The following is a 21,654-nucleotide window of genomic DNA, read 5'->3' as shown; positions in this document are numbered from 1 at the left end:
CACAGCTGCATTCCATCACAACAATCATGTACCACAACTGGTTTAGTCACTCCCCAATTGAAGAACATCCCCACAATTTCCATTTCTTTGCCACCACAAAGACACCTGCTACAAATATTTTAGGTCATATAAGTTATTTTCCTTTTCCCCTAATCATTTTGGGAAATAGACCTAGTAGTGGTATTGTTGGGTCAAAGGGTATAGTCAGTTTAGTAACTCTTTGGTCATAATCCCATGTTGCTCTCCAAAATTGTTAGATCATTTTACAATTCGACTAACAATGAACATGTCCTAAATTTTTATATCCCCTCCAATATTTGGTGCTTTCTCTTTCTATCATTTTAGCCAATCTAATAGGTGTAAAATGACATCTCAAGGTTGTTTTGATTTGTGCTTCTCTAAACAATTATGATTTAGAACATTTTCCCATGTGTTTATAAATTGTTTTGATTTCTTCATTGGAAAACTGCCTGTTCATATCCTTTGATAAACTTCTTTGTGTATTTGAGATATGATAGTTTTAGCTGAGAAACTATAAAAAACTGTCCCTGATTTTCAACTTTCCTTCTGATCTTAGCTACATTGGTTTTATTTGTACAAAATCTTTTTAATTTAATGTAATCAAAATTATCCATTTTATATCTCACATTACTCTCTATCTCATATTTATTAATAAGTTGTTTGCCTATCCTTGTCTGATAGGTAATATGTTCCATATTCTGCTAATTTTCTTGTCATATCTCCCTTCATATCTATGTCATCTATCTATTTGACCTTATCTTGGTAAATTGTGTAAGATATTGATCTATGTCTAGTTTCTGCCAGACCTTTCTAATTTTCCCAAAATTTGTTTACTTTTTTTAACCAAATAATGAATTCTTATCCCAAAATTCAAGCACAAGGTTACTGTAATCATGTGTTTACTCTGTTCCACTGACCCACCTCTTTCTTAACCAGTACAAGACAGTTTTGATAATTACTGCCCAAGTTTAAGATACATATGTGACACACATATATATGTATATGTATATATATATTTAATTATGCATAATATAATATACTTTCTATGATTTAAGATCTGGTACTGAAAAATTTACTTCCTTTACAATTTTTACTAGTTCCTTTGAATATCCTTGACTGATATTCTTCCAAATGAATTTTACTATTATGTTTCTAACTGTTAAATTATTTTTTGGTAATTTAATTAAAATGTCATTGAATAAGCATATTAATTTAGGTAAAATTGTCGTTTTAATTTTTTTTAGTCCCACCTACCTACAAACTAGGAATATTTCTCCATTTGTTTAAATCTCATTTTATTTCATAAATAAAGTTTTATTATTTTATTCATATAGTTCCTGGGTTTGTTTGGGCAGGTGTATTCTCAGGTATTTATACTGTCTACAGTTATTTTAATGGGGTGTCTAGCTTTTTGTTCTAAATTTCCCTCACTCTCCCCTCTCTCCTCCCCAAGATGGCATGAAATATAATATAGGCTATAGATGTACAATCATATTAAATATATTTTCACATTAGTCATGTTGTGAAACATGAGTCATAACAAAAGGGCAAAACCATGAGAAAGAAAGAAAAAGGGAAAACAGTATGCTTTGATATGCATTCAGACTCCTTAGTTCTTTCTCTGGATGTGATAGCATTTTCCATTGTGGGTCTTTTAGAATTGTCATAGATGATTGCATTGCTGAGAAGAGCTAAGCCTTACAAAGTTGGTCGTTGCACAATTTTGCTGTTACTACGTAAAATATTTGCCTGGTTCTGCTCACTTCACTCAGTATCAGTTCATATAAGTCCAGGTTTTTCTGAAGTCTTCCTGCTCATAATTTCTTATGGAATAATAGTATTCCATTACATTCACATACCGCAATATATTCAGCCATTCCCCAATTGATGGGCATCCCCTAAATGTCCAATTCTGGCCACCACAAAAAGAACTGCTATAAATATTTTTGTACATAGTGGTCCTTTCCCCATTTTTATGATCTTTTTGGGATACTGACCTTGTACTGGTATTGCTGGATCAAAGGGTATGCACAGTTTTATAGTCCTTTGGGTGTAGTTCTGAATTGCTCTCTAGAATGGTTAGATCAGTTCACAACTCCACCAATAATGCATTAGTGTTCAAATTTTCCCACATGTTCTCCAAAATTTATCATTTTCCTGTTTTGTCATGTTAGCCAATTGGATAGATGTGAGGTGGTACCTTGGAGTCATTTTAATTTGCTTTTCTCTAATCAATAGTGACTTAGAGCATTTTTCATATGACTTGATAATTATAATTTCTTCACCTGAAAACTGCTTGTTCATAACCTTTGACAATTTATCAATTGTCTTGTATTGTATTGTATCAAATGACTTGAATTTTTATAAAATTGACTCAGTTCTCTACATATTTTAGAAATGAGGCCTTTATCAGAGACACTGGCTATAAATACTGTTTCCTAGCTTTCTGCTTCCCTTCTAATCTTTGTTGCATTTGTTTTGTTTGTACAAAAACTTTTTTAATTTAATGTAATCAAAATGATCAATTTTTCATTTTATAGTGTTCTTTATCTCTTGTTTTGTTATAAATACTTCTGTTCTCCATAGATATAACAAGTAAACTATTCCTTGCTCTCCTAATTTGCTTATAGTATCACCCTTTATGAAGCATGTACCCATTTTGACCTTATCTTGGCATCTGTTGTAAGATATTGGTCTATGCCTACTGTTTTCCCAGAAGATTTTGAGTTCTCCTCCCTGAAGTTGGAGTCTTTGGGTTTACCAGACAATAGATTACTATAGTCACTGGCTACTGTGTCTTGCATACCTAACCTATTCCACTGATCTATGACTCTGTTTCTTAGCCAGTACCAAGTAGTTTTGATGATTGCTGTTTTATAATACTGTTTTAGATCTGGTCCAGTTAGCTCACTTAGGAAGAGGGATTTTTACAAGGAGTATACCACAAAAAACGTAACTCTTTATCTGCTACTGGTGGTTGGGTTTGGTGTGTAAGCAGGTAATTATTTTATCATTCTTTTATCTTTTGTAATATTTTTCTCCTTTGCTTATCAACACTGAAAAAATCCAAAAGTATGACTATTAACTACAACTTCTCTTTTTAATTTTACTCATTAAGGATTGTTTAAATCTAATTGTTTAATAGGGATTTAGAAAAATTCCGCTTAGGAAGGTAGAGGGAACATATACACCTTATGTAATTTAGTAGACATGTTTGGAAATATTGCATATACATTCAAAAATAAATTCATATTTTAAATGTACCTAAGTATTTGCCTTCTAATAAGGGAATTTTGTTATGAATCCTTTTAAAAAATATTGTTTGCTAAAGTGAAAACTTTAGTTAAATAAATGTCATCATCATTTTCAAAAATGGATTTTCATACGGAACTTTTTAAAAGTTAAGTTCAGCTGTACTTACATGATCACACATAATGATAAATAATATGGTATGCTGCTACTTTAGTTTTGGAGTGAATCCAAGAAAAAACTTAAATACTAGTTGAAATACCCTCTTTACATAATGATGTATATATATATATATATATATGTGTGTGTGTATATATATATATATATATGCCTGCATATGTGTGTGTGTATATATATATGAAATCTCTAGATAGATTTTTGTTGATATATTTTATTTTGATACCTAAGTCAATTTTCCAGTCTTACAACGTCCTTTCATAGTAGAAATCATGTGGTAGGGGAGGAGCGAATAAACAATTATATAGTGCCTGCTATATGCCAGGCACTGTGGTAAGCACTTTACAAACATCTCATTTTATTCTCACAACAGTTCTGCAAAATAGGTGCTGTTATTTGTCCCCTTTTACAGTTGAGGAAACTGAGGTAAACAGAGGTTAAATAATTTCCCCAAGGTCATAAATCTACTGTCTGAGTCAGGATTCGAACTCAGATTTTTCCTAACTCAAGGACCAACACTCTATTCACTGTATGACCTAGCAGTACCTTTGTGTAGTGTTACATTGGAATTTGTTTCAAATCCCACCTTTGATATTTTGTGTCCTCTTAATGAGTCTCTAGCTTCAGTTTCAGTTTCCTCATTTATAAAAAAAGAGGGATTTGGACAGGATAACCCCTGAGGTCCTTTGCTAACAGAGTAATTGTTATAGATCACATACAGTACAGATCACATTTTATTTTTATATTCAACCAGGTATTAGCAGAAGGTATGTGTATTCTAACTATTTTAATTTGGAACTATCATGTACATGTAATTTGGCCTGTTTTCTCACCTTCTATTGATGTTCTAATTTTTATTCTTGGAGTCAGAGTATCCTTGTTTTTAGCAAATTGCAAAATATTATATATGAAAAATAACAACCTTCTTTTGAATCTTGTTTTGGCAGCAATTAAATGCAGTTTCATGAAAGAATTCTTCTGTCAGGTGCAGTCTATCTATCTGGAAGCTAAAGAGACTTCAACTCTAATTCTTCATTTTCTTCCATTTGATCTCAATAAGCGGTATTGTGTTATCATATTCAGCAATAATAAGGTAAGATGAGAATTGCACTTTTCAGTTTTCCTTTTTTTTCCTGGCATCTTTGCATGAACAACTTATGTAGCTAGTTGTGAAGACTAGGAGAAATCTGGATATTTTCCTATGTGTTTCATGGTCTTCTGTTTGAACTTCCTTAAATGTAGGTTGCAATAAAAGTTGTCCATTGGTCATTCAGTCAATAAACATTTTATTAAATATCTACTATGTGCTAGACACAATGCTAAACATTGGGCCTACAATATGAAAAAAGAAAGACAGCCCTTGCCTTTAAGGAACTTTCAGTCTGATGGGGAAAGACAACATATCTAAGGAAGCTAAACACTTTAGGAGGGAGGAGGAAGTGACAAGGTACCCATACATGCAGATGGCTTGGTGAGAAATGAAGAGATGCAGCTAGGTGTTGTAGTGGATAGAGCACCAGGCCTGGAATCAGGAAGACCTGAGTTCAAACTTATCAGGCACTAGCTGTGTGACCTTGGGTAAGTTACTTAACCTGTTTGCCTCAGCTTCTTCAATTATAAAATGGTGACTATTAGCACCCACTTCACAGAGTTGTTGTGAGGATTAAATGAGATAATAATTGTAAAGAGCTTAGTACACAGTGCCCAGCATATAACTTAGTTATATATTAATGTTAATAATAATAATAATAATAATGTTGTCTTGGTAGATCTCTTTAAATGGAGATTTGGGGAGGAGCCCTTTGTTTTCCCCTATATTCCTCTAATTCAAGGACCAGAAGGTAAAAGAGTATGGAGCTTGCTGATGAGGTGCAATTCTAAAGTCTGATGCAATCTCATAAGATACTGAGGTTCCTGATGATGAGACTTCCTGGGGGTATGATGGAATGTAGCCCATCAGAAGTAATCAGAAATCATCAGCAATAAAGAGAGAAGTTGAGTCTGCTCTTTCCTCCCAGTTAGCTGTAGCACTTAACCACCACTTGGGCAAAATGTTTCTTTCCACTCCTGAGAGGTACATGAATCAAAACTTAGATGCAGCCAGCAATACCAACACAGTTCCTTGTCTCAGCTCTGCTTAAAAGATCAAACAAAAGCAATTTGAGTAACAAATACATACAAGATATTGTGCTAGATCAGAGGATTGAAAAGACAAAAAAAGGAAACAGCTCTTGCCCTCAAGGACCTTACTTTCTTTTTGAAATATATAAAAATGTACCTGGCATAGGATAAGGCAAGATAAAGAGGGAGAAAACATAGTTTGGGCAGCTCGGAGGCACAGTGGATAGAGCACTTTGTTTGCAGTGAGTTCAAATATGGCTTCAGATAATGAATAGGTGTGTGGACTTGGGCAAGTCACTTAGCTTCTTCCTCAGTTTCCTTAACTGTAAAATTAGAACAATAAATAGCATCTAACTCATACGTTGTTGGGAGACTCAAATGATATAATATTTGAAAGGTGCTTTATTCTCCATAATAAGTGCTATATAAACAATAGCAATTGTTATTACGTATCATGGAGGAGGTACCATCCTCACTCCATCTTGGATGAAGAGAATAAGAACAGAGGTAGTATCTTTCAGATTCAAATAGCAGTGATTCTCTTTTGTCTTACTTTCTAAGACCCTTAGTTGCCCCAACTTCTACTTTCTCTACTATTTCCTATTCTTTTATCCATTGTAATTATATTTTCTTTACTCCCCACAATAACTTATATTATAGACTACTTACTCTTTCACTGAAGCTTTCATTAGTATAACCTGAATCAGAGATGAACAGCAGTCAAAATTGTGTACATAGGAAGTTACTCATTTAATGAATTCCTAATAGCAAGCATCTCTGAGTCCTTTTACTTCCTAAGTTCTCAAATTTTAAGAAGAACTTATAGATCTTTTGTTTATTATGCATTCACCCTTTAGCTTATATTGTTATATTTAGCTTATAATACACATTAACAACTTAATATCTCATAGTTTCATGTACTCTTAGAACATGAAGGGACTAAATATCATTATCCTATTTTCTTCACAAAATAACTACCCATTCCAAAACTACTTACAGATCATTTTCCTAGAGAAATCTTTTGCTATTATGCAGTTTCTTTCTATAGCATCACATTAAAAAAATCCTATTAAGTTGTTGTTATTCTTTCCCAGTTTCTATAGAATGCAATTTTGAAAGATGATGGTTGCTTGGTATCTTTTTCTCCTCCTACTAACTTGGCTACCTTGAAATGCATTGGTTTAAGTAACTGACTAATCTTTGTGAAGTTACTCTTTTGGATATTATGTCCTCCATTAACATGGGGTACATCATTGGCCTATAGAACTTGTATTGTCCAGAAGATAATATGGCTCAATCCTCAAACTTAAGTAAAAAAAAAATTCTGTGCATTTATCCAATGCTTTTAGAGCATAGTAGCTTGAAGAAAGTAATTCATTGAACTAAATGCCTAACATATTGATAGGAAAACTTTCTCATTTAAACTAATTTAAACCATTATAGGTCAAATTCAATTTAATTATATTGCACTAAGAATCACCAATGAGAAACAAATGAGTAAGATGTTTTCTATATAGGTATTTTTATTTGTGCATCTATATTTATATGCTTGTAAGAAATATTTCTGCAAAATATTAAACTTTATCTGTTGATTGCTATTTTTTTTTGTCTCCTTCAGAAAAGTCAGTGATTTGATTGGTTTTAACAAGTATTTTGACTGGTTTGAAAAGCAGCTCTTGAATAATTGTGTATTAATTAATGGTTTGATTAAATTCTACCTTTGTTTTGGTATACCATATATCTTTTTGCATTACTATCCTGACCCAGACCTAGCTCAGGGTAGTTCAGGGATTCAGGTTCAGAATTTGCATGCAATGACATATATAAGGACCATAAAATGCAATGAAGATGACATTACTAATTTAAAAGGATAAAGAGAATATAATTCATAAAGTTAGAAAGGTAGTATTTTTGAAAAAATGTGCTTCACTTTCACATGTACCAGGGAAACCAGACTTCCTATGACAGAAATACATTCCTTCAAGGTAAGAAGAATTTCACAAATCCCTTTGGAACCAATTCATCATATACTAGGTCTTCCTCAGATAGGAAGGAAATCAAACAAATGATGATTCCAAGAAGCGCCAGTCCTATCTCCTTGAAGGGAAACCATCTCAGCCTGCATAAAACAAGTGCTAATCCAACCACAATTTCATATAGGTTTAGAAAACTGAGTAAGTTGTATTTTCCTTGATTTTTAAATTTTTAAAATTTTGAGTTACGTTTACATAGGAAATCTATTTTGCGTCATGAAATGGAGTAATAAGAGTTGTCTGAGTATATAATTATATCAACTAATCAAAATTTAATTGCATTTAGTTTAATATTTCATATGTATAAACATGGTTTTTTATTTCATACAGTATTCTTGTTTACAAAAATATTAGAATATTCAACCAATAATTTTAAAAATTGCTTATAAATCATATCCCTTTAATTAAAAACATGAAACATTGTTAAGAGTAAATTATAATTATGTATATGGGAAATAAAGGTATGAATCTAAGCATTAAATTATGTTGCTAACTACACTGAATAAATACAATTACATGCTCAAGTAAATAATCAAGTATGCAAGCCCACCTAGCTTGCCTGAATTTATTTAAATCTGTCATAGCTGCACTGCTAAGTATCACCTGCTGAGAACAGAAAAATAACTAATCTTCTTTTGCTATTTTCTCTTGGGTTTTCTATTAATATTGTTGTCTTAAGTAGTAAATGTTCCATTTTTTTCTTTCTAAATGAAAATGAAATCAAATGCAAAATCTTTGAGAAAAAAGTAAAAGCATGAGTGAAACACTGGCACATGTTCAAATACTGAAATGAATATGGGCTTTGATTGATCTCCAAGCTGCACTCAAGACTTTATCTAACATGTCCCAGAAACTTGTTTGTCCTGGAAATTCAGTTCAGCCCTGAAAAATCAAGCACGGGAAGTATCCTCTCCTGCTGTGACCTCTCCTTCTGACTGGATGACTCCCCCTAGAACCTCTGTTTAAGGAGCACCCTCAGGTCAACCAAGTCTCCTTCCTCTACAGGATGTTCTCTGGCTGTTTCTCTACAATGTCCCCACGGTGGATATGGTATCTTTGTCATCTTCTCCCTTCCCACCCTAGTGGCATAAACTTCCTTTTATGTGTTGTCTTCTTCCATTAGAATGTAAAATCCTTGAAGGGAGAGACTGTCATCCCTCTTGTATTTTTTCCCCAGAATTTAGCATAGTCTCTCTCTCATAGTAAGCACTAACATGCTTTATTTGCTGACTGAATGTTCGATCCAGTGATGCAGATCACAATATATCCAGGCCTGGCTCTCCAGTCATTGTGATTCTTGCCAATTTCTTTCCAAACAAACATCTTGGGGTTTCTTTCAAAAGGTGACCAGTAGGTTCTTTCTATTTTTTTTCTCTTTGCTTTCTGATTTAAGAGGAGCTCTTGTTCTAATATGCCTGCATAGCTTTCTTTCATGATTTCATAAAATATATTATCCTGACTTTTACTTTTGTTTTTGTCATTGTTTGCAGGCAATCAAATAATTCTTCAAATTTATCTCCTTAATCTGTTTTTCAGGTGACTTTTCATATAGTATGCCTAATACACACACACACATATATTTAGTCTTTTGAATTATCATTATATTTATTATTTTATAATAAATAACTAACTTCGGGATGGCCAGGTAGCACAGAGAGTAAGAGCACCAGCCCCAGAGTCGGGATGACATTGTATCGAATCTGGGCTCTGATACTTAGCACCACACCCAGAAATAACTGGCCATGTAACCTTGAGCAAGTTACTTAACCCCAATTGCTTAAAAAAAATAAACTAACTAACCAACTAACTTCTATTTGTCTCATCCAAATTTTCTGAGGGCTTCATGTTCAGGGCCCACTCTTGTGTCTCAGGACAGACTGTTAACAGACCTCAGGGCCCCAGAGTTGTCCTGGTCTGAGCCAAGTAGCACTGAGAATTGTGGCAATACACTAGATACTGGTCGTTGGTCACTGGTCACCAGCTGTTACTATTCCCTGAGGCCTCCAAGGTTCCTAACCCAGGACTTTCTCATACAAGTGAGTCCTCTTCTTTTTTTTACTTCTGCACAGAAAAGCTTTCAACTATAGGTATCACACCTTAGGTTGTATGAGGAGGCCACCTTGTGTTGGCATGGCCTTTGCTAGCAGAGGCCTCCTTTCCAATTTATATGTGGATTTCAGGTTGATTTTTTGTGCAGTTCTGGAGAGGAAGGAATCACTTGCTATTGTTTTTCATTAAATTTCTTGATCATTATTTGGTATTGTGGGAATTTCAGGGTTTTTGGAGTATTTGCGTGGGATATGGGTAGTGTATTTCCCATTCTTGCAGTCATCTTGGCAGGAACAAGTCTTTAAAGGCTGTAATGTTGTATGACTCATGACTATACAACAATAACAATATAATATTAGCATTTAAAAGTGTACCTTTATCTCTGAGAAAAATTCAGGCTCATTAAAGCAACTTTGCAGTTTCTCAAAAGAAATCCAGCTTCTACTAATATTCCTTTTTTCAATTCTGGGACTTCCCTATTTTTAATCTCTCTCTCTCTCTCTGGATGGACAAGTTCTATAGATTGTCCATTGAACTGTATTTCACAGTTTAGGTAGTAATCTTGGCAATATATAGTATTTTTCCTCTTGGGTTTTCTCATGTGATTTGTTAAGCCATCCTATTTTGAGTTGTTACAGATCTCTTCTGGAAGACAATAATGTTGTGGGGATTGATGCAACTAATGTGTAATCCTTATAAGGAACACCTGAAGCATCAGTGGACATAACATTATTCTCAGAGGACATAAATCCATACTTGACCTATGATGCTATTTATGTGATGTAGGGAAAGTCATATAACTTTCCCCTGTAAAATGAGGGATTGTCCTAGATGGTCTCTGATACCCTTTTCAGTTCTATATTTTGATAATCAGATTTACTATTTCTAAACAAGTTGGGCTCTTTGCTTGCCACAGAGGTGAACACTGGCTTACTGTGGCCATGAAAACCTATGAAACAAAAAAAAAAATAAATAAAGTACCAAATGCCCCTCAGTATTATGTGATTTACTTCCTTGTGCCACAACAGTGGAATAGTGGTGGGAAATGGTTTCCAAGAATTACCAAACTTTTAAAGTTTCTATCAACTTTAATTTAGCTGGTTGAATTCTAACTGTTAGATTCTTGTCCTATAACAAATGATTGAATATAGTGCTAGAGGAACTGAATTGAACCCATCTTGAAATTTTCACTACAAATAAAACTCTAAGAGGGAAATTCCGAGTAAATGAAAAGATGACTCACAGGGTCTCCTAAGAGAGGCAAATAAAGGAATTGGCAGAGACGATTTTATCATGTGTCTAAAGCCGAGAACAAACAGCATTTCATGGAACATTTAGTCTTCTCATCTTGCCATGTTCATGGTAAATATTTGAAAAATAATACCATTAAAATAGTTGCAGCATAAACACCAACACCTGGTGCAAAGCATAAAGATAGAAATAAAGTCTATGAAGAAATTGAGAACACTTTCCAAATTAAGTCTACATATATTTTGATGATAATGATTTCAACACAAAAGTGGGAATAGGTGAAAATAGCAGGAAATACATTAAAAAACACAGATCAGGAAAAAGGAATGAGAGGGTCAAGACCTCACTGACTACATAGAACCTTCATACCCACATATCATGAATGCTTTTTAAGAAATAAAAGGATTGACAGAACTTTGTCAAAATAATAGAGATAGTAAACACTGGATAACACTACAAAAATGAAACTGATTACATACTCATTAGAAACAATTTGTTACTAATGGGCAAGAAATTTCTGAATCAATTGACTGTGGGCATCCAGGCATTTACTTGTTGGAATAAAGATGAAAATTAGTACAAAGCTATAAGAAAGTATAAACATGTGGGAAAAAAATGCTGTGCAATTGAAGCTCTTTGTCCTGACCTATTAAAACAAATATTTGATGGTTAAAATTTGGATTATGTATTGAATAAAGACAATAATTTCATTCACAATTTTAGTCAATGTAAATAAATTTCTACAACCAAGAAAACTCCAAAAAAGTCTACGTTTACCTTAGTCAGCAAGTATAACTTATTTGTCAAGCAGAGAGAGTGAAAGATAAGGGGAAAATGACTTAGAACAGAAATTTATCAGAGCATCACCTCATAAAACAGAGAAGTAGTGAATACAGATAGTTTACAGATAGTTTCATGATACAATCAACTCAATAAGGTCATTTCAATGACATGTAGGGATGAAACTTAGAAGTATAATAAAGAAATGAAAAGTAGAAATGATCTACAAAGATTTTTGTGATGCTTTTCATTGTCAAGGCCAATATAATGCCTTGATGAAATGCTATTCTTATTCTGTAATATCTCACAGTCTCAGATGTGCTGATATGCGTGGTGGAAATAATAATAAAGCAATAAAGAAAGAATTGAAATATACCAAACAGAAGTTAGTGACCCCATCTAATAATAAAAAGCATTTTTTAATTCAAAAGACTGAAAAAAACAGAAAAATAATTGAGGATCTTATGTGAAAAATATGTGATCTGAAAAACAGATTAAGGTGAGAATCATTTGATTGCCTGCAAGTAATGATCAAAAACAATCCAGGATATTATATTTTAAGAAATAATAAAAAAAATTGTGCAGACATATGATAACAAGATGTCCTTTTAGGACTAGAGAGCAAAGAAATGATAGAAAGAATCTAGTGGTCACCTTATGAAAGAAACCTCAACATGTTCTTATGGGAAGAGATGGGCAAGAATACCACATGATGGAGGGAAAGGCCTAGGTATGTTGTGATCTGCATCACTGGATGTTACTCCAGTGATGGAGTAGTTCCTCCAGTGGACAAAGCATTTGAGTGCTTGCTATATGCAAGGCACTCTGCAAAATTCTCTGAATATAGATACAATTAGGAAGAGTTTCTGACTAAATTTGACCAAGAATAGGGAGAGGCAACATGTTCTGGAGGAGACAAAATGAGGAGGACATTGATAGATTTGTTAAAAAGTTATCTGAAAGCAAGGAAAATAACAAATTCATGCAAAATTTTCTTTTTTAAAATAACAATAATAGGTGACTGAAAATTTTAAAAAACTGCCAGCCTATATGTTTACTTTTCCTCTGAATTTTTTTAAATTTGAAAATCATTTGCATATGTGTTCTTAGTGAGGGTATTAATACAGAATAAGCAGACTTTCACAAATGATATCCTATAGTTTAGGGCTTTTTTATTATCATGCAAACTGAAAAATCTAGAGCAGAGGTGTCAAAAACATGACCATAAGATTATATCACACTCAAGTAACCCCCAAATCAGACTAAAATGCAATTGGGAAATATTTAACAAAAAAAATCAAGCATTATATTTCAAAACTAAGTTAATATGAGGTCCACAGGGACCCTTATATTTGTATTTAATGACTCTGTTTCTATATGAGTTTGGTCAAGGGAATATGAGCCCTCACTGTGCTCATTATTTGATATTTTTTTAAAATGGTATTTGATTTGGTAGAGCAAAACAAAGCCTTTGCTCTTTTCCAACAAAATTTCTCATATCTATACATCAAAATCATTCAAGATTCTATCACTATATACAAACATATACCAATAGAGATAAACTTCTTCAATAAACATTGGCTCTGGAGTCATAGCATGTGGTTAAAATCCTGGCTCTGAAAATACTGACCTGTGTGACATTAGGCAAGTCACTTAAGTTCCCTTAGATTCAGTTTCTTCAACTACAAAATGAGGAGGTTAAACTATTGTATCAGCAATGCCATATTCACAATGCCTATAGAGATTACAAATATGCTGATATAATTATCCATCACAAAATACGTCAGGTTTGCCATTTGGGGAAATAAACTAGAAAATTTATTAAGATACCAAAAGACTGAGTCCCAAAACCAGAAAGTGAAAGCCATCAGAGTAGTTATGATATTGGCACAGATAGATAAAGTAGAAAGCACCCACATTCTCAAGCCTTTAAAACAGAACAGGCTACCTCAGGCAAAGGTCCTCCTCTCCCCACTCACAGCAACCACCCAGCGCCCTGGAAGCGGGCTCCCAGCAGCTCCGGCCCCTGGCAGTACTCAGCAGGAGTCCTTAGCAGAAAGTCCTTCTCCCAGCAGCTCTGGCCCCTGGCAGTGCTCCGCAGGGGTCCTAACAAAAAAAAAATAAAAAGGCGCAACCGCAACCGCAACCAACCGCCAACCGCAGGACCGTTAGCTAGGCTTTCACTTTTTCTCGCTTTCCGCTTTCTCTTGCTCTGCTATGTCAGCATGTCCATGGGGCATGGGAGATCTTTAAATCCCATAACCCTTACAACTATATAGTCTCTGAGGTGCCTTCTCTCTTTTTTCACGTTCACACATGCATGCATACACACAATACAATATACAGTACATATATATACATAAATGACATACATGTTTATCACATATTTGTATACATAAGATGGAAATGTGTACTTGCCAAAGTGTTTTTTTCTCTGAAATATTATTGACAATGATACTGTTAATCTCTTTTGAGCTTTTTGAATAAGAATATAGTTTGGAGTACATATAACAGTGCCACTTTTGCTAGGTGTTAATGATATCTAATAAAGAAAGCTGTCAATTGATAATGACCTGTCCTCATTTATCTTTTGTGTTCACCATTATTTTGAACTTCTAAGGTATTTTTTACATTATATTTATCTAACAATAAGAAAAATCAACATTTATATAGAGATTTAAAGTTGACCAAATACTTTGTACTCTCATTTGAGTCTCATAAAAATACTGCAGATATTATTACCTCCATTTTGCAGATGAGAAAACTGAAGTATAGAGGTGTTAAATGACTTGTCTAAGCTCACACAGCTAGCAAGTTGTCAGAGGCAGGATTTGATGCCAGCTATGGTGGAACTTTGTAGTTTCATTCATCTGTTTGTGTTTCTGTCACATCTACCTACTAAAATAAGAGCTAATCCATTGCCTTGTAATACAGTAGGTATTAATTAAATGTCTTTTAATTGAATTGAATAAAAATATACAAGTAAATACAATCCTTCCTTTGATTAGATAGCAGACATTAGGTATGCCTAGCTAGGAGGTAAATGGCTAACACTATTGCTTTATTAGTCTGTCTCAGGTTCCAGACCATAACACACAGTACCAGTATATACACTGCATTTGAATGAAAAGACCAAGAAAAATCCCCAGGAAGTCCTTCTGAAGATAGTTTGAAACAATAACATATTAATAAAACATACATACAGGTTGTAAAATTTTCTATCCTTAATGAAAAACAACTACAAGTAAGCAAAATTCATGTGAAATGCTTGAGCATAAAGTAGCTGAAAGTACTAGGGATGAGTTGTTTATTGGGGAAGGGAATGGGATGATTACAAGAGAGAACTTAATGTTTGTATGAAATGAGAATCAAAATAAATATTGCATTTGTGGCCAGAGATTTTCCTTGGGACCTTACTACCAGATATTGTTAGTTATGTCATCTGTAAAATGAGGGATTACACTGAATGATCCTTCAAGACTTTTCCTGGTGTGACATTCTATGAATCTAAGATTTTAAGTAAAAAGTATCCCTATAAGAGTTCAGCAAGGAATGTGACAATGAAGATTATTCTTAAATACCTCAAGTATATGTTATCCCTTTGATATGGATACTTCCTGCTTATGGACTTTACATTCTCTCCATGACTCAGTAGGCAGTTTTCAAGAGTGACTAGTGCCAAAATTTTCTCAGTGGCCAACTTAATGGTAAGACCTTTCCAAGTCAGGTAGTCTTGTACTGAGACTTGTATTAAGACAAGTGACAGATGCTTTATCTTCAGGTCATATCATCTATTATCAAGTAGATTTTATTTTGCTCAGACTTACACAATTTGTGCTCCTCTAATATATATATATTTTAAGAACCTAGGGCTATCTCACATCATGTTGCGGCACTGCAGGATAACTTTAGTGCAAGGGATTTACAATTTTTTTTAATACATGCTCTCCTGAATTCCTACTCTATTGGTTAATTTTAGCATTGAGATAGTGCTTGATTCTTGAAGGCTCTGCCAATGGAGCATGGCATTTAAAATATTCTACTAAACTGGAAAGGCTTAGAGTAAGAGTCCAGTGTTGTTATATTTCTGTCATCTAAGACATAGTCTTAAGTATAGCACCCTTTCTGTATTATGCCCAAAACTTTCCCTTTTACTCATGGGTAGTCCCCAAAGGGCAAAAGGGTCTTGGTAAAATTCTGCAGGTATGAACTCCTAAAATATGTCTCATGAGTCCTCAGTGAGTTGCTTCCCATTAATCATTAGCCAGTGGACTTGTTTAGCTCTTATCAAAGGCATTTACTCAAGTTGTATAGTAAGAAGAGTAGTGTGAAACATTTCCTACATAAGCCTGGTGTGCTTTCTTCTATAAATAAAATATCTATGGGAAAAGTTGACCTATGAGCGGAGCCAAGATGGTGGAGTAAAAGCAGGTACTTGCTTTAGCTTTCCCCCAAACCTTTTCAAATATTTGTAAAATGACTCTAAACAAATTCTAGAGCAGAAAAACCTGCAAACTTAGTGAGTGAAGCAAATTTCCAGCCCAAGACATTCTGGAGGGTCAACAGAAAAGGTGTGTTGCACCAGTCTGAGAGAAGAGCACAGTCCATCGTGGGCCAGAGCAAGCTTCAGGGGACTGAATCACTGGCAGCTGTGGTGGTTTCTAGACTTCTTAACCCACAAACATCAAAGGCCTAAGAAGGTCAGTAGGAAAGGCTGGTGGGACCTGGGTGAGTGAGGAGTGTGGTCTCACTCCAGTCCCAGCCCCAGGGTTGTGGTGGCAGTGGCAGAAGCTGCTTCCAGAGTTCTCAGCCCAAAGACTGTGAGGGGATCAAGTTGCTGACCAGAGGGGGATTATAGGAATTTCTTTGCTGGCTGTGAGGCAGGATTCTCTTGCTTTGCCTGTGCTTTAATCAGGGTTGTAATCCTGGCTGGTGAACCTGGGGTGGGTTGGGGGCAGGGATAACACTGGTGTGCCTGTGCTCATATTTGTGGTGAAGAGGGAATCCTCCTCACAGTTCCAAGGAAGAAAAGAGTTCTTAGTGCTTATGGTCATTCAAAGACCAGAGCACAGACCAGGAGAGGAGTAAACACCTCTCCTTTGATCATGCAACCTTGGAAGAACTGAAAATTTACTGGTCCCTAGAAATATCTCTGAAAACAACTGCAGAAAATCCCTGAAGCTTGGGGCAGTATGTGCCCCACACTGGAACCAAAGATTTAGCAAGTCAAGTAATTGGCTAGGAAAATGAGCAAACAGTGGAATAACAGTGGGAACAAATCAGACTATACTTTGGTGACAAAGAAGATCAAAACATACAATCAGAAGAAGGCAACAAAGTCAAAGCTCCTATATTCAAGGCCTCCAAGAAAATATGAATTGGTCACAGGCCAAAAAGGATTTTGAAAATCAAGTAAGAGAAGTAGAGGAAAAATTGGGAAGAGAAATGAGAGTGAAGCAAGAAAATTATGAAAAATGGGTCAACAACTTGCAAAAGGGGACCCCAAAAATGCCAAAGAAAATAATACCTCAAAAATAGACTAGGCCAAATGTCAAAAGAGGTCCAGAAAAGCAATGAGTAGAAGAATGCCTTAAAAAAAGCAGTATTGGCCAAAGGGAAAAGGAGGTCCAAAAGTTCACTGAAGAAAATAATTTCTTCACAATTATAATGGAGCAAATGGAAACTAATGACTCTATGAGAAATCAAGATATTATAAAACAAAACCAAAAGAATGAAAAAATAGAAGACAATTTATTCCCACATTGGAAAAACAACTGACCTGGAAAATAGAACCAGGAGAGAAAATTTAAAATTTATTGCACTACCTGAAAGCCATGATCAAAAAAAGATCCTAGATGCCATCTTTCAAGAAATTATCAAGGAAAATTGCCCTGATATTCTAGAACAAGAAGGAAAAATAGATATTCAAAGAATCCACCAATCACCTTCTGAGACAGATCCTTAAAAGAAACCTCCTAGGAATATTGTAGCCAAATTCCATGGTCCCAAGTCAAGGAGAAAATATTGTAAGCAGCCAGAAAGAAACAATTTAAGAATTGTCAAAACACAATTAGGATAATGAAATATTTAGCAGTTTCTGTATTAAGGGATTGGAGCACTTGGAATATGATATTCAAGTGGTCAAAGGAGCTAGGATTAAAAACAAGAATCACCTACCCAGCAAAACTGAGTATAATACTTCAGGGGAAAAAAATTGAAGTTCAATGAAATAGAGGACTTGAGAATTGAGGACTAAGAATTCTTGATGAAAAGACCAGAGCTGAATAGAAAATTTGACTTTCAAATACAAGAGTCACGGGAACCATGCAAAGATAAATAGGAAATAGAAATCATAAGGGACTTAATAAAGTTGAGCTGCTTATATTCCCACATGGAGAGCTGATATTTGTAACTTATTAGACCTCAGTTTTAGTGTAGTTGGAGGGAAAATACATACATACATACATATATACATATATACATATACACACATGTGTGTATGTATATAGGCAGAGGTCACAGGGTGAGTTGAATATAAAATGATGATATCTGAAAAATAAAATTAAGGGGTGAGAAAGAGGAATGTACTGGGTGAAGGAGATAGGGAGAGGTAGAATAAGGTAAATTATCTCACATAAAAGAGGCAAGAAAAAGCTTTTAGAACGGAGGGGGATAAGAGCGAGGGAGAAGGAATGAGTGAAGCTTATTCTCATCAGATTTAGCTTAAGGTGGGAATAACATACACACTCTGTTGGATATGAACATATATCTTACTCTACGGGAAAGTAGGGGGGAGGGTTTAAGAGAGGGGGAGATGATAGAAAAAAAGACAAATGGGAGGAGGAGGAAATTGGAAGCAAACACTTTTGAGGAGAAACAGGTTCAAAGGAGAGAATGGAATAAACGGGTGCAGGATAGGATGGAGGGAAATATAGTTAGCCTTTCACAACGTGACTGTTATGGAAATGTTTTGCATGACTACATATGTATACCCTATATCGAATAGTTTGCCTTCTCAATGAGGGTGGTGGATGGGGAGGGAGGAAGGGAGAAGATGTAGAACTTGGATTTCTGAAAATAAATGTTAAGAATTGCTTTTACATGCAACTAGATAATAAGATCTACAGGCAATGGGGTATAGAAATCCATCTTGCCCTACAGGAAAATAGAAAGGAAGAGGATAAGAGAAGGGGTGGGGGTTATAGAAGGGAGGGCAAATTAGGGGAAGGATAATCAGAATGCATACCATCTTGGGGTGGAGGAGGACAGAGATGGGGAGGAAATTTTGAACTCAAATCTTGTGGAAGTGAATGTTGAAAGCTAAACATAAATTAATAAAAAGAAAAAAATAAATTAAAAAAGAAGGTAAAATGTAGAAGAAAAATTAAAACTGAATATACATGAAAAAAATTGACTTATGAGTAGACAGGATATTTCCTTGTACTGTAAGAAGTTATCTATAGGCATATAATTATTATTAGCCCCTTTTATAATTTTAGATTGTCCATCAGAAATTTTATTTTCCTAGTGAAAGCTAGAAGTTCCCAAACTTAAAAGGTTTCTTTTACCTGTCTCTCCCTCCACTACATTTCCATGAATTATTTCATCTCAGTCTATCTAAAGAAAATTTCCAAATTGTAATGTGGAAAATTTATTAATTTAACAACTTCTTATTAAGTGACAAGTAACCACAATGCAGTTTTCTGTGTATTAGGACACACCCACGTGGATCCTGCTTCTATGAAGCTGATAGTCTAGCAAGGGAAATGTGGCATTACATAAACATTCGATAATTATATTATTAAAATATGGAACATACAGAGCATAAGAAGAGTACACAGCATCAGGCAAGGTTAAAGGAAAGTTAATTTTTTTTTCCTGATTAATTGGGTGTCAGAGAGAGACATTAAGATAGAAATGGCACTTGAGTTGGATTTTGAAGGACAATTAGAATTTAAAAAGGAAGGGGTATTGTAAATATAAGATATGGAAGCAGGGGAACTCTGTATATGGTACACAATTCTGAAAATTTTAATTATAGTCATCCCTTCCACATTTCAGGGATTAGGGGCATGGCACCCTTATGACCTGGAAAATTCATGCTAAATTTTTTGGCCCTCCTTTTGTACCAGAGAAGAAGTCTGATTTTTTTTTCTTTTTCTTTTATGGGGTATTTACAGTACCATTTGTAAAATTTGGGTTAAATATTTGGTCATTGGGGCGGCCAGGTAGCACAGCGAGTAAGATCACCGGCTCCAGTGTTGAGAAGACCTGGAGATCGAATCCCGGGCTCAGACACTCAGCACCACACCCAGAAATAACTGGCCGTGTAACCTTGAGCAAGTTACTTAACCCCAATTGCTTAAAAAAAATAAATATTTGGTTATAGGTTGTATGTAGGTAAATGATGAGTAAAAATACTGTATGAGAAAGAGGTTTTTTTCTTCTGTATTGTCTTCTGGTCTTCCTATATCATCTGCGGCTTTGGCAAAACTCTCCCCAAATTCTCATTTAATTTCTTATGCTGACCCGTGCTATACTGAAATTGCAGTAGGGAAAGTTTCAATATGGAAGGGATAACTGTTTCTCAGTATGATGCATCTGTATTTACATTACTAACAATAGAACATGTTGAGATGTAACAAGTTAGGTGTTTCAGGGAAAACCATGCAAATTGTAGAGAGAAGGTGTCATAGTTCAATGGAATTTTAATTGCTAAAATTTTTACAGAGAAAATGGAAAATTAGTCATAGAGGGAAAATATTCTAGAAAGTATATTTATATACTGTATGGATTGGTTTCCTGTGTTATGAATTTGAGGAGAATAGAAAGTTCACACATTCAGGGGAAAAATGCATAAGTCATATGTGCCAGGAAACGATACTAATGTTTATAGAGATTGTTCAACTGATACTTAAAATGAAAACATAATTACTGTCAAATTAAATATAGTTTACTCTTGATTTTTTGTATAGGAAGATATCAAATCACTGTGACTCATTAAAACCTTTTCTATTTTCATAAATTTTTTTAGTTTTACATCTTACTAATATCTAGATGTTTGATTACCCAGGACTTATCAAAATAATCCTTTTGATATTTTGAAAATACAGGGCTGATTTGTATAAAATGAATCTTTTTTTGATTCATTTATATAGCAGCACCTTGTTGAATTGTATGATAGTACAGGTTTGAATAAAACATTTTTACAAAATAACATTTCTACATTTAATGTGTTAACATTTTCAATATGAGTTATAAATAAGAGCATTAAAATAACAAAAACTTATTGACAGTGATATAGGAAGTAAACTGAAAAAACCCAACTAGCCTTAAAATACTCAAGCTGAATCCAAATTTATATCTAAATGTGTTAGATCTAATTGCAAGCTCATATTATGTAAGAGACTCCCTTATGTAAGAGACTACCTCCTGACACAAAGTATTGCGGTAATTTATGGCTCTCAATGTATTTTTCTGGTTCAATTTTCCTCACCTAGATGGTACTTGGGTACTCCTATATATGGCCTTATCTCCATAGTGCCCATATGCTCTCCTTAAAAGTGCTCATACTTACAAGGCATTAAAAAAATACATTTTATTTATGCAGGGAAGAACACAGAAATGACTCATACTTGAGACTATAAAATGTTGAGAAGATCCTTTCTTCCTTGCCCTGGTGGAAAGTTATATAGTTCACATGATTCACAGTTCTGCTGGAGGTTATATCCCATGAGGGATTTTTTTCTTCTGCCCATCTTTAGTTATAATTGACATAGTCAAACCATGACAAGAAACATTTAAAATCCTTGTATGTTGTAGGCCCTGTGCTAAGTGCTGTAGACACAAATACTACAATGCTCCCTACCCTCAAGGGGTTCAAAATCTAAATATCTATCTATCTAATCTATCATCTATCTATCTATCTATCTATCTATCTATCTATCTATCTATCTATCTATCTATCTATCTA

The 21,654-nt window shown here is 34.4% G+C and overlaps 1 protein-coding gene across 1 annotated transcript in view; it reads left to right on the top strand.

The window, feature by feature from the left end:
• Positions 1–21,654, top strand: part of CFAP47 (cilia and flagella associated protein 47) — a 963,244-nt gene that overhangs the window by 406,038 nt on the left and 535,552 nt on the right. Inside the window, exon 44 of the mRNA XM_069063838.1 lies at positions 4,395–4,540. Within this exon, the coding sequence (XP_068919939.1) occupies positions 4,395–4,540 (146 nt within the window). The remainder of the gene's footprint in view (positions 1–4,394; positions 4,541–21,654) is intronic.

The sequence above is a fragment of the Petaurus breviceps genome, unplaced genomic scaffold (genome assembly GCF_028583685.1).
Source record: "Petaurus breviceps papuanus isolate PSGF00001 unplaced genomic scaffold, PetGlider_PUasm1.0 90603, whole genome shotgun sequence".
NCBI lineage: Eukaryota > Metazoa > Chordata > Mammalia > Diprotodontia > Petauridae > Petaurus > Petaurus breviceps.
Note: the sequence above shows the minus strand (reverse complement) of the source record. Positions and strands in the feature narration are given on the sequence as shown.